The sequence below is a fragment of the Lynx rufus genome, unplaced genomic scaffold (genome assembly GCF_022079265.1).
Source record: "Lynx rufus isolate CCGP_SWC_20201006 ecotype Redwood Valley unplaced genomic scaffold, mLynRuf1.p SCAF_16, whole genome shotgun sequence".
NCBI lineage: Eukaryota > Metazoa > Chordata > Mammalia > Carnivora > Felidae > Lynx > Lynx rufus.
Genome location: NW_025814830.1, coordinates 41,241,258 through 41,254,339, shown reverse-complemented (window position 1 = coordinate 41,254,339; position 13,082 = coordinate 41,241,258). Strand labels below are relative to the sequence as shown.

Below are 13,082 nucleotides of genomic sequence, written 5' to 3'. Positions count from 1 at the left end.
TGCCAGAGTCAAGTCCCAAAGCAGCCCCACTCACTGGACTGCCCTCAGGAGCTCATCCGGTCTGTGAGGTTCTAGCCACCACCCACTAACACCAAAATGCTCACCACGTGTGGCTTCTGGGCAGCCAGGTTTCCTTGCCAACCTTGTCGACGCAAAACTTCTGCGGTCCATTGCTACCTGTTATCCAAAGAACACCACATCAGGTACAACCGAACCATCCCCTCCCACGGCAGGACCCTGGCTGCACCCACAGTGGAGGGAGGGCTCAGGCCCACTGACTTGCTTCCAAGAAGATTTTAAGTCCCGCCCGCCTTTCGAGCTGCCCTCACACCAGCCCCAGGGCACCAGCAGGGCAAGGGGAGACACACCAATGAGTTCGGCAAATCCTCCAACAGGCAGGCGGCAAGTCCCGGTGACGAACTGCAGCAGGCGGATCCTCTTCTCATTGTCCATCTCCTTCACCACCTGGAACTCCACCAGTCAGCGCAGAGCCAGACAAGCCACCTGACCCAGAACCTCGCCCTAACCTGTGACTCCAGGCAGCCAGGACCCCTCTTTGGGGCTGAGAACACAAAGCCCGGGGTTGGGGGGGGGGGGCAGTTACAGCCACCAACCTCAGAAACCCCCAAGCCGCCGCCTCTGAGGGGATGTGTCCGTAGGACAACCCCACCAGTCCGCGGGACATGTCTCGGTCTCAGGGGCACCTCGAGCTGGATTTTCTTTTCCCATCCAAGTTGTACTTTTAAGAACATACCAAGGATGGGAGTGATTGCTTAAGGGGTATGGGGTTTCTTCTTGGGGGTGATGAAGTGTTCTGGAATTAGATGGTGGTAATGATCGCATCACACCGTGAAAGGCCAGTGAACTGGACACCTTAACATGGTGAATTTTATGAGATGGGAATTGCACTGTCATGACGACATGTTCATATACGTCCTTTTCTCCAGGGATGCTACGCTTCATGACAACAACGACAAGACTACACCCAGGAAAGAACCAATTCATCAGATCCAGGACTCCAAGCTCATTCGGTTTCTCTGGAGCCCAGCACACGCAGTCCCGTCCCACCCGGCTGGAGGGCAGCCGCGCCCTGCGGGAGCTTCCCTTCCTGCCCGCAGGCTGGCGCTCCTGCACCCCAGTGTTTTCAGCTGGTCCAAGGCTGACCACCACCATGTCCTGTCAAGTGCACCGGCCACAAGCCAGCTGCAACCGCGCTGTTCGGCCCCAGGTCGGGTTTCTCCTTGGGGAGGGCGTCAAGGAGGAGGGAGGTGACCACACAACAAGGGTCCTCGAGCTTAAGATCTCATCAGGTCTCGTTCCTGTGGCTGACTGCTGAAACACCGCAGCCGAGACCCGCACCCGACTCCGGTGGGATGGGTCCCGGGCCTACCTGCCAGAACCACTGGATCTGCTTGCTGTTCTTGGTGTAGTGCCGGTAGATGGTGTTCTTCTGCCAGTCGCTCATGTCTATCTCCTGCATGCCACACAGCATCAGCTGCAGAGGGGACAGGTGTCAGCGGGCCGGCGCCAGCCCCCTCCCCACAGGTGCACAGTGCCTCATCCACCACTAGCAGGTGAAACCACCCTGAACGTTTTCATCTGTTTCTGCTGGCGGTGGTAATGATCTGGGCGATACAGCCCTGAACGTGGAACCCCTCAAAACGAGGGCCAGGGGAGGAACAGGTATGAGAAACCAGATCACACCCATCTGCCCCGCAGCCTCGGGCCGGAGGGAGTGTGAGGTTTTACTGGTGAGTCCCTCTGGGGGACGCAGTTGGCCAACAGAGGGCAGGACGGCCCCAGAGGCAGAGGCACAGGGTGGAGGCAACCTCAGTTCTCACCTCCAGCTCTTTCTCATCAAAGTAGCGCAGCCACTCCAGGGGGGCCACCTCATTGAAGCCGTCCAGGAAGGCTTTGGTCTGCTCTTCCACGCCCCGGGTGAAACGCCAGTCGGTTAGGAGCCTGAAACAGAAGAGCAGCCATCAGTGGCGCCGAGACCCGCTCCTCAGGTGCAGCTCGGGGCCTGCCACGAGGCTGTTGTCACACGGCAGCAAGGGATCAGCTGACGGTAACCAGGAGACACTGGAGTCTGTGACATTCCACCACCTCCTCTACCTCCCACCGTCGCTGGCTGAACTTCAGGCATGTGGACGTGAAGACGCTAGACCGAGAGACCTGAAGAAGGCACACGGGTGAAGTTGCGCACAGACGCGCATCAGAGGATGGACTTGGGTAGGCACCCGGGACACAGAAATCCTGCCAGTTAGGAGAAGGAAGAGGGAGATGTCCAAGTTTCATGCCTCTTCAAAGCCCTGCAGTCTCGAAGGCTACCATGTGGGGAAAAAAGCACAAACAGGAGCTCTAACTTGACCTTGGGCTCCGGTTTCCTCAGCTCTGGTCAGCGTGTGATGGCCCTGGGTAGCCATCACAGGCCAATGTCAAATGGGAGGCTGTGATCCCCGGTGAAATACCCGGGCGCCTGGCTGGAGGGTGCCCCAGAGACGAAGGGGCTCTGCCCTTCCCCCCGCCACTGGCTCCCCAGTGCTTGAGACTCACATGATGTACTCTTCCTTGTTCTCCTCTGTCACTCGGATGCTCTCACCACCTTCCTTTAGCTCATGGGTTGTCACCTTGCCCAGGATCTCCATGTCCTGGATGAAGTACAGCTCTAGACCACACTCTTCCAGGTTGTTCTCTCTGGGGGCACAAGACACCAAGAGGGAAGAGGTCTATCTCAGAAGGGTCTTCCCTTATCCTGCTCTGTCACTCACATTAGTGTTCGTGGGATGCAAGGACTCACAGGTAGCTGAAGTCCAGAACAGCGCCCCGGACCTCTCCCTGAGGCACAGAGTGAACTCCAGAGCTGCCCTCCAGGGAAACCTGGGAGCCGTGCATCTCCACAAGCATTTACACAGCCTATAAGAGTGCAAGGCCACTCTGGCGGAGAACATACAGGCCAACCGTGCTACTCCCCTACCCAGAGACCCCTCCCCTCCCAGCACGGTGCAAGGGAGAGGACTCACTTGATCCAGACGATAGAGTTGTAGAATTCAGGGTCAATAGATTCCAGGTCTTTCAGGGTTGGTCTCTTGTTGAGCATCCGCTTATAGAAAGGGAGGGTGAAGCCTGTGTCAATGAACTTCCCATGATACAGAGCCTGAGGAAGAAGAGACATGCCAAAGGGGTTCGGTCTTCAGAGGACCCTGCCCAAGTCAGGCTCTCGGATGCTCCTCACCAAAGTCCAACTACTGCTACCTGCCCTCTCTCCCCAAGAGCGCCTATGACCTTGGGACACCTGCAGACCACAGGGACAAGCAGAGCCAGCCTGCTTAGGAGCCCACTGCCTGCCCAGCACGCTCACCCGCCAGCTCCCTGTTCTAGCAGAGATCTGCCCGCACTCCCAGCACAGCCCCAGGCGGCGGCCCTGACTCACTGACGCTCAGAGCTGGGCCACAGAGGCAGCCAAAAATAATGCAGACGCTGTCAATGGCAAGAGCTGGCGGGCCAGTGGTGAGTAATAGTCTAGGGTTTTACTGGTCTGTCCTGTCGGCTGCGGGGCCAGGCGGGTCTCTAGACCTGGGAAGAATGTGCCCACTTCCTGAGCCCAGCACCTTAGCCAAGAACTTCCAGACAAGGGGAAGGGACATATTTAGTCATGGGCTCTGGGGTTCCCGCAGGCAGAGCATTCAGGAAGTCAGGAAGAAGCAAAGGAAAGTGAGCGATGAAACATCTCCAACTACCAAAAATGGCAGAAGGACTATATGACTCTCATAGGCTCCCCCTTCTCAATCCCGGTTCTCTGCCCTCACGAGACACTCGACAGGATACACATGACATGACTCCCTTCTCTATTCACACCGTGTTCCTATTTCTAGATAAATACGGGTACCATGACTCCCTTTTTCCTACTGTTCACCCACTCCCTGACGATGCCTCCTACATCCTGACCAACAGTCTACTAGGACTCTGTTCTAAGCTAGTGTTGATTCCAAATCCCCTTCCAGAAGTGAGCGTCTCAGTCAGATACTCCCAAACACTCCCCCCGAGGCTCGTGACAGACCGTGGTACGCACCTCCCCGACATCTCCTCTCCCCCCCGTGAGACAGGCAGCAGGTGGGCAGCGTGTGTCATGCCAACACCCTCAGCGGGGTGCACACTGAATGTCAAGTGAGCGATCGCTTGACCAGTCCTACACAAATCAAACATGAAAACCCTCTCATAGCCCCTGGGGCACCGCTGACAGAGCTCTGAACTACCTCCAGAATGCAAGCTTTTTGCATGTCTTGTTAGGAGCTGTGTGAGGAGGCACGTGGGGCTCAGAGATGGGGCACCCACTGCAGGCGGCTGTTGGCATGCCTGGCTCCCCGGCAGCCGCCCTCTCTAGAGATCTCACAGCAATGCATCTTACCATAGCGATGAATCTGCCAATAAAGCGGAAATAGGTGAGGTGGTCGGGGTTGATGGAGGAGGCAGGGTTGATCTGCAGGCAGTAATTGTTCTTCCCGGCGTATTCAAATAAACAATACATGGGGTTGAGCACCTCATGAGACAGGAGGAAAAACCACTCCCTGTGAGAGAAGACAGAGAAAAACAAGGGTAATGGATCCCTTCCTGCAACCTGCACCAGAGATGTGACCCTCCTCTGTCGTCTTGTCTTGGCTAGTTTGGAGACACGCGTCCCTGGTTGCCGAGCCCCACTGGGATTAACACCTGGTATAATCTGTATTAACAGCTGGTCAGTGAGCGAGGGTGAACCAGGACAACAATTGCACTTGTGGACAGTGCTCAGGAAAGCCTGCGTGCATGTCTCTGGGCTCCGAGGTGATGCATTCCAAGACTTTACATCCGATATCCAGTATATCTGATGGCAAAGGAGCTCTTTGTACCCTGAGGCCACCATGCACAGCTGTGCAGGCTGTGCACTGTACAAAGGCACTATGTTAAAATAGCATAGGTTTGCACATTTATTACGGTAATTTTTCTGCATGTAGCAGTCAAGCTGGTATTTTTCCCAATAAAACGAAGATATCATGACCATTTTCTAACATGGAAGTGTCTTGAGAAAGGGCATCTTTTTCTAAATCTTGCACAGGTGCTGTAAGAAATAGCTAGCCTGTTTTTACCCTGAGTTGGCAGCATAATATGAATACACAGCAATATGTTCCTAAGCCCTGATGCATGAAAACTCTGTAATCCATGCTGCCTCTAGATTATAAACCTCATTCCCAGCAGCTATACAACAGGTATCTCGCTTCCCTTGCTCTTTCCCCTCCCCTCACCCAGACCCATCACCATACCCTTTCCCACACTTCCACGCATTTTTCTGAACCAACACCCAAGACTTGGCATCTCTTTGTGGCCTAGATACAAGCCGCAAGCCAGAATTCGGGGTCCTTTCAGGCTTGAGCTCAACCAGCAGGGGGACATCCCAAGGGGGCCAGTCCCCGGCTGCTTGTGGCCGGGCAGACGAGGAGTTCCTTCGATGCAGAGGGTGCCTCGGTATCCCGTCCGTGGTTCTACCCTGTGGTAGAACAGCATGACGTAACCTACCATAGGGTAAAACCACTGGCAGGACACAGAGAGACAGACACACACGGGGTGGGAGCCACACCACCAAGCAGAGCCTGGAGAGAAGGTCACCATGGTCACCACAGAACAAAGAGCAATTGATTCACAGGGGCCAACACAGAGGGCAGCACCACCGGCAAACAGAGGACCAGAAGCAAGTGAACCCAACACCAAGAGAGAAGACGTCCCCACACCGTGAGAGGTCAGCAAGCTGAGCGGTCACCGTAGGCCAGGATGCTCCTTCTCCCTGCCAGGGGACCTTCAGCCCCATTATCCAAGGCAACGTTTTGTCAGAGAGTCTGTTAACTTTTGCAGGCAGCCTGGGTGAGGGCAGGCCAATGCTTTAGGCTCTTCTTATGGGCACATCAGCCATTTTAATTTTTGACCCTCTGCACATGATGTGTAGCTGAGCCCTGATCAAGGCCCTCCGGGTTGGGACAGAGCTTATATATGTCAGGCACACAGGGACACACCAGATTTGACCTGCCCCAGCTGCTCAAGAAGAGAAGCCCGGGGCCGATTTTAATTGAAACCACAGGACATCACTATTTAGCCACTGCCGAATGGTTCAAGTACAGAAATCATGAGCCACTGTCCTCAGCTCTTCCCTTGGGAGCTCCCAGCCTCCCCACAGGCCAATAACTAAAGGGTCAATTCCCAGCCCGAAGGGGACCCTGGGACCCTGCTCCTGCGCCCATGTGGACCAGCCACACCCATGCCTACTCCTGAAGGTGCAGGAGTTTGGGGAGCCAATGTGAGCAAGGGGGAGGCAGCGTTCTGGCTGGAGGCATTTCTGGGGCAACGGGGTGCCGCACAGCCTTCCAGAGGTGATGAGCTTACCTGGCAATGCCCCCGTAGTCCAGGCCCTCCTCGCCGCGCATGATGATGTAGAGCCGGCGGCGCAGGTCATACGGCTTCATGTTCATGATCTGGGGAGACAGAGCATCGTGGCCAGAGTGCCACGCCTGCCTCCGTGGCGGGCTGGGGCGGGGCAGGGAATTCTAAGGCCTGCTGTTCAGCAGAGACTTGTCACCAAGGCCCACACCTTGGAAACGCTACCACATGGATTCAACAGGCCACGTGACAGAAGACAGGGTGGTGAGAGGGGGCCTCCTGTTCGTTGGTCTCAGGCACCATGATTATTCTCTAACCTGCTGGAAAGAATCCTCAAAAAGCGTCTGCCTGGAAACGCTGATCTTCACATGGCTGGGGAGGGCATTCGACTGAAAAGAAAGAAAGAAACAAAGAAAGAAAACAAACCCCGAGTCAGGACCTCAGTCATAACCATCCGGTCAAGTCTCTCGTCTGTACAAACAGGCTTCCCCGTCTCCCTGGACCAGTGGCGGAGAGCCTGGTACCGTAGGAATGGGAGCTGGTTTCCTGGAGATGATGTCAGACAGTCGCTTGGGGTAAGACAAGTGACTGGCGACCCTCCCTAAGACGCACGCGTTTCACTACCTCTGCTAGGCTGGGAAATCATGCTAAGTGAACTCAATCACCCAATCTCTGCGGGAGGTCCAGTCCCAGAACTCACGTGGCAGAGGAACCGGAACTGGTGATACTTCCACCGAAAACTTCGGTCGTAGGCACCAGGGGAACCCTGCTTCGCCCTGGGAAGAGCAAAGATGTTCTAGAACCCATGTGATTTCTCAAAAATTAGCAATGTATTTTGTTAGCCCTGAGGAAAGCTGATGCTATGTTAGAGACAAGAAAGGAAAAGAAGTGACCGTCATTAGGTCTCCTGTAGACACATTTGAGGAGTAAAAAGAAAAACCAGAAATAAGGCCAGACTTCTTGCTTTTACAGAAAGACCACTAGTGTTATTCGGAATAAACAGGATAGCCCCTTCCCACCCTCCCACCCCCCCCAACCCCGACCCCATTAATGTGACATTAAAACTGGCCACCAGAGGGCAGTAAGAGGATCGAGAGGAGGATGAACCCGGACGGTGTGAACAGATACCAACACTGCCTGTGGAAAGTCCTTACCCAGACTCAAACCCTGGGCGAGGATCCTTAAAGGTGGTGGTGCGTGTATTGTGGTCCACAAAATAGCGTACCCCTTCACTGGTGTACTTCATCTCCCACCCTGGGGGCAGAGCTGGTTCCTGGATCATCCTGGAAGCACGGGAAGAGAGGAGGTAAGGGGTGGTGTCTCCTTCTGGGCCTAGGAGGATGGGGTTCCCGGAGTGCTGCTTTCTCTCCGCTTTCACCCAGGCCCTGCACAGCCCTTGAGGACGCGTCTGGAGGAAACACACCTGGTACCACCCAAGTCGTGAGGACGGTTCTGTAGCAAAGAGAGGTCACGTACTGTCCCAAGGCCAAAGAACCAGCTCTGGGTGGATGGCCATGGCCTGAGCCAGTGATCCTGAGACACCACAGGCCCCATCAGACTAGCTTCTAGAGGGGTTCCCTCGAGCCATTCGAGATCACGCTATCGGCAATATGCACAACTGGCCCAGACACCACTCTCTATCCATCGAGAAAGCCAATTCAAGGAGCCACTTTCAAGTCTCATTTGGTCGACACCACATGGTAAGGGTCTTGGGGCATTCGTGTTTGGCTGAAGATATCCCTGAACACTGGCCATGGAGGACCATGCATTCCGAGGCACTTGGCCAACGCTGGAGCTACACCTGGCCGACCTGGCCCATGTCCTTACCCCTGGGTCCGAGGGTCCTCCCACTGCGTGGTGCGTGTGTTATGGTTCACGTAATACACCCGTCCGTTGTCCTGTCTCTTCTCTGCCATGGGAAAATAAAGAAAAGACGACAATCAGCTTGCAAGACCTTGAGTTCCACTCCCCTCTGGCTCCCACGTCCTGAGTGCCAGCGGTCTCAATTTCTGCCCCTGTTCCAGACCTGTTAGAGAAGTTTAACCGATGAAAGCCTGGCTCACTCACATCTGTCACTAGTAAAAAGGACAAAGAGAATCTTTCCCTACTGGGGAGTGGGGGAGGGTCAAACACATTTCCAACTCAAGATCCAGCACTGTCTTTGGTTGGTCGATTTGTTGGAGGAAAGGGGGCGGTGTGGCAACACGGAGGGGGAGCAGCCCCAGCTGAAACCAGAGGCATAATTGCATCCAGCTGTGCGCAAAGTGGAGGCACGGCCAGCCTCCCTTCAACCCTGGTCCCGTCCCCAGTCCCTCACGGGCCGATCTCTGGTCCTGCAACTGCTCCATCCAGGCAGGGTCATTGTGGGGTGGCTGCATTTTCCTTCGTACCTTCTTGATCAGTACTCGGTACCACAGGGCCTACTCCCGTCTGCCTTCTCTATTTCCCCCTGCGTGAAGGCAAAGCTTTGTTCTAAAACTCTCATAGCCCAGCAAAATGTCGTGTTGCACATGTGCAATAAATGCCTGGGGCTGCGGGCACTTACAATGCCCACCTTGTTCTTACACCTTAGTGTGTGCTTCGAGCCAGGCCAGTGTTTGGGGGTGCTCAGACACATGGTCTCTGGCCTCTGGACAATCTTTCCTATCTCGCCCTCTCCTGGGGCACTGATGACGGCTGGGGTGCTCATGGGAGGGATCCAGGCAGACCCACACTAGCTACTGATTCCAGGCTGTGAAAGGCAGTGAAAGAGGCACTCCGTCAGCTCCAAGTGGATGACAAGGGAGACGAGGGGCAAGGCTTCGAACCCAAGAGAGGTCACCTTTCCCATGAAGTTCGTGAGCCTTCAATTCTGCTTCTGTCCCCCAAATAACAGATGCTAATGACCCTCCCTCTTTTACAATGACAGGGTGAAATTAAAAAAATAAAAAGAACCAGTTCCAGAAGGTACAGGCAAACCAAAAGCTAAGAAAGGCCTAGAACTGAGGAACTCACACCTCTCCCCTCAAGCATCAGGCTGCAGTGTTCTCAGTATCAACCTAGGTGCCTTGGTCTCTCTGTCTTACATGGTATCCATTTCCTGACAGAAATTTTAAAAACACAGACAAAAGGAAAGAAAGAAAAGATGTCCAAGATTATTACAGAACTCACCATCACCTCAGAAAAGCTTATGGGACTGTCCCACAGAAGGCAGGCTTCCTGAGAAGGTTCTAAAAAAAAGGAGAGGCCCCTTCCATTCCAGAAGCTTCTGCTTTAAACTAGATCCTTTGTGTCTGCTCTGCCACGGGCCAGAGCCCATGCTGATCCTCAGGGTGGGGGATCTGTCCAGCCGGTCTGGGGCCTATGCCCTCATTGCTGCCAGGGGGCCTCCTGGAACTGCCTCACCGCATACAATTTCTTAGTTTAGGGGCTGGGAAAGCCCTAACCCTAGCATCTAGTTTGCTTCCCTCAGGAAGAAGTAGACCTGGAAGCATGTAGTCACATGGCCAGGGTCAGGGTGGCTAAAGACATGTGGATCTAAACCTGAGGCATCCTAACCCATGGGACGGGGTGCAGGGAGAACGGGGGGTCTCTCCTAGAGGAGCAGAAAGGGACCTAGGACTGACAGCAGGAGAGCACAGCTTTCATAGCAGGCTCCCACTAAACACAATTCTCACTTGGTTCTGCTGCTCTTTCTGTTCACTCTCAACTCTTCTTGGGGAGGTGGCCCTGTCACAGCCCTGGAAAAGCCACACAAAGCCCAAAGGATGTGATTAGGAAGGTTCCCTGGCCCTCGGCCAGATGTTCTTTTTTCTCAGTTTCATACCAATATAATCTTGTGTGTTTTCCTGATCGCAGGTAAACACCACTGACTCTGACCATGGCTCCTAATCCCATCTCAGATATTTCACACTTGGCTTCTGGGAGCTATTTTTGAGTCGCTGCAGATGCTCTTACTTGGTGACCATCATGTAGCAGAACCAAATCATGTAGCAGATTTACTTGGTGACCATGTAGCAGAAAGAAATCATTGGACTCTGCAGACCCAGGAACGACTCCGGGCCCCTGGCTTTGGGTCAGAGTGTCTACTGGCTGCCAAACATCATACATTCTTGTTTAATCTGATGCATTTTCCCTGCCTAGCCAGGGACCCTGTGTTTGACTCCTCACATTTGACTTGCTGCTGATCTCTGAGATACTTGTGACCTTTCATCAGTTCAAAGAGCCAGATGGGTCATCGGTGATTTTCAAGAACTGTCTGGAGGCCTCACTAACCAACACATCCCCCTAGAAGGTCTACAAGGTCCTTCCAGTGCTCTGGAATACAGTGGTAATTCCCTAAGTGACACACTATGGGTCCCAGGGAGGTGATGGAATCTGGTAAATTACTAGCAGGGAGTAATATGTCTACACTAAGAGGATCCAGCTCAAAAGCTGTACTTTCCCAGGTCATGTTCATCCTATCATTGTCACCTTCTCCATCTTTACTGGGGAGCATGCCCCTGCCCAATTTAATAACCATCTGTGACCACCATCAAACTAGCATTTACTGTCTGCTACTGGACTCACCAATACACTAAAGCCGGCACATGCTGATTCTTGCAAAAACTGCCCTCTTCGGAACGCAGGGACTCTTGCCGTATTGAACAAAACCCTGACCCGGTTCAGAGCTGCAGAATGCATGGAATCTCACCATCTCTCATGACCCCTTTTTGCATGGCTACTCCTTCCCAGAATAGCCATAAAGCCCATAATCTCTCCCAAGTCAAGGACGTCCATCCCTCTAACTCATTATTGGCAAATCACGCCCAGGACTTAAAATTCTCCAATGACAAGGAGAATCCAGCATGGCGTTATTAATCAGCAATGACGCGCCTCCACAGAGTTGCCGCCCAGTGCTCAACTCTCTCATCTGCTTCCCTCTGGTCTCTTTCACAACTGGGTCACAAATAAAAAGGTGGCTTTCTTTAGTCAAAATTAGGCTGAAGTCCTCCAACATCCTGGCTGCAAAAAAAGGTTTGGTAAGGTGGCTCCTTCCAATGGCACAGCCACAGACCTGAAACCAGTGCACCTGCGGGTAAGTCAGTGTCAAAATGTCTTAGTCAATGACAGGATGGATGGCTGGGTAGACCATTCAAAGTCAGGACCAAAACCCAACAGTCTCATGGCTGCTAAGGGACTCTGTCCGTAGGGTCATAACCCTTCAGTCATGGCAGGTGAATGCTACAGGGGTGCAGGGGAACTCAATTACTTTCCCAACCTTCCAGCTCCATCGCCTGTAACCTCCCACTAGGGCATCCCCACAGCATGTGCTGGAGCAAAGAGAAATGGAGAATTGAGGGATGGGAGTGAGAAAGACTCGCACGGGAAGAAGACAGAGCATCAGCCTACAGACAGCTGAGGACATGGAAGTAGAACTAGGTACTTACCCCAGCCAGGAGGGAGGGGGCCCAGTGGGTCATGGTCAGTCGAAGCACTTGAAGACTAAACACAAGAAACACAGCAGAACACAGAGATTAAAAAAAAGCCGCCGGTTAAAAATAAATCGATCGATAAAAATAAAAATGCCAAGGACTCATTTCCACATTTGAGCACTTTGTACAGGATACCGTGAGGCCTTAAGTGACATCTGCGTCTCTCAAAAGTTTTCTTCAAAAGAGAGAAACCCAAAAAGAACCCCGCACACAGAGGGCCCGACGGGCTTTGGAGAGGGGGGAGCGAGGGGGAGGACGATGGGTGCAGAAGAAGGTGGGCCAGGGCTGTGGAGGCAGAGAGCCGGCCCCAGGCGTGGCGGGAGGGCCCGGAGCGGACCGCCGGGCAGGCCCGGCCAGTGCCTTCCTGCGGCAGGAGCTCCTGCTCGCGGCGGCCAGGGCGACTGAAATCACCACCACCTCCAACTTTCTCCAAGAACCACACACGGGAGGGGAAAAAATATCGCAGGCCTTTCCAATGAAATCATTCCCACAAGCCCTGCCCACGCCCAGAGCTTCCTGGCTGGGGGCTGGGCCCTCCTCCCTCCAACTCCCTCCTGGGTGCGCCTGAGAGGGAGAGGGAGCAGCCGTGGTGTGCAAAACCAGCCCAGACTGAGGGCACATTCATGCCCCAGGCCCCTCACCTCCCCCAGGAATGTTTTGCTTCCCTTCACAAAGCACCTTTATTCTCCTCCGGCCCGAACCTGAAGTTGCTCAGTGTTCTGTGTGTGCCTGTCTGGGGAGGTGGGGCTGGGGGCGAGGTGGCAAGCGAGCAGGAGAGGCAGGAGAAAGAAAGGGGAGCGGACTCCAGGCCTTGAGGGTCACTGTTTACGTTCAAACCCCCCACCCCCCAGCCTAATTCTGCCGTGAGATCCCTGGGGCAGGGCTGCGGTGGACCCAGAGTTCTCATATCCTGCAGAGAAGGGGGGCGCTGTCAAAAACTCTTCATAGTTAAATAAAACAAGTATTGTTCCGTCGTTCCGCACGCGCTTGCTTGCTTGCTTTTCTTTTTCCTTTTCTTTTCTTTTTTGCTGAAGCATTTTTATTTCACTTACTAAAACTTAATCGTCGCACGAGGGGATCAAGTTCTCAATGCAGACTTTGGGCTGCCGGCTGGCTCTGTCTGGGGGCGACGGAGCCACACACGGGCAGGAGGATGAATGGAGCTCAGTCTCAGCTTGAGAAAACATTGGTGGAGCTCAACTGCCAAAGAACCCCCGCACCCTTCAC

The 13,082-nt window shown here is 54.0% G+C and overlaps 1 protein-coding gene across 1 annotated transcript in view; it reads right to left on the bottom strand.

Annotated features, from left to right (window-relative positions):
• Positions 1 to 13,082, bottom strand: part of WWP2 (WW domain containing E3 ubiquitin protein ligase 2) — a 148,473-nt gene that overhangs the window by 2,372 nt on the left and 133,019 nt on the right. Inside the window, exons 11-23 of the mRNA XM_047078683.1 lie at positions 11,811 to 11,865; positions 8,230 to 8,311; positions 7,557 to 7,685; positions 7,103 to 7,178; positions 6,720 to 6,791; positions 6,409 to 6,497; positions 4,409 to 4,568; positions 3,024 to 3,157; positions 2,557 to 2,697; positions 1,842 to 1,962; positions 1,391 to 1,495; positions 369 to 465; positions 105 to 177 (exon numbers count right to left, since the gene is read on the bottom strand). Of these exons, the coding sequence (XP_046934639.1) occupies positions 105 to 177; positions 369 to 465; positions 1,391 to 1,495; positions 1,842 to 1,962; positions 2,557 to 2,697; positions 3,024 to 3,157; positions 4,409 to 4,568; positions 6,409 to 6,497; positions 6,720 to 6,791; positions 7,103 to 7,178; positions 7,557 to 7,685; positions 8,230 to 8,311; positions 11,811 to 11,865 (1,334 nt within the window). The remainder of the gene's footprint in view (positions 1 to 104; positions 178 to 368; positions 466 to 1,390; positions 1,496 to 1,841; positions 1,963 to 2,556; positions 2,698 to 3,023; positions 3,158 to 4,408; positions 4,569 to 6,408; positions 6,498 to 6,719; positions 6,792 to 7,102; positions 7,179 to 7,556; positions 7,686 to 8,229; positions 8,312 to 11,810; positions 11,866 to 13,082) is intronic.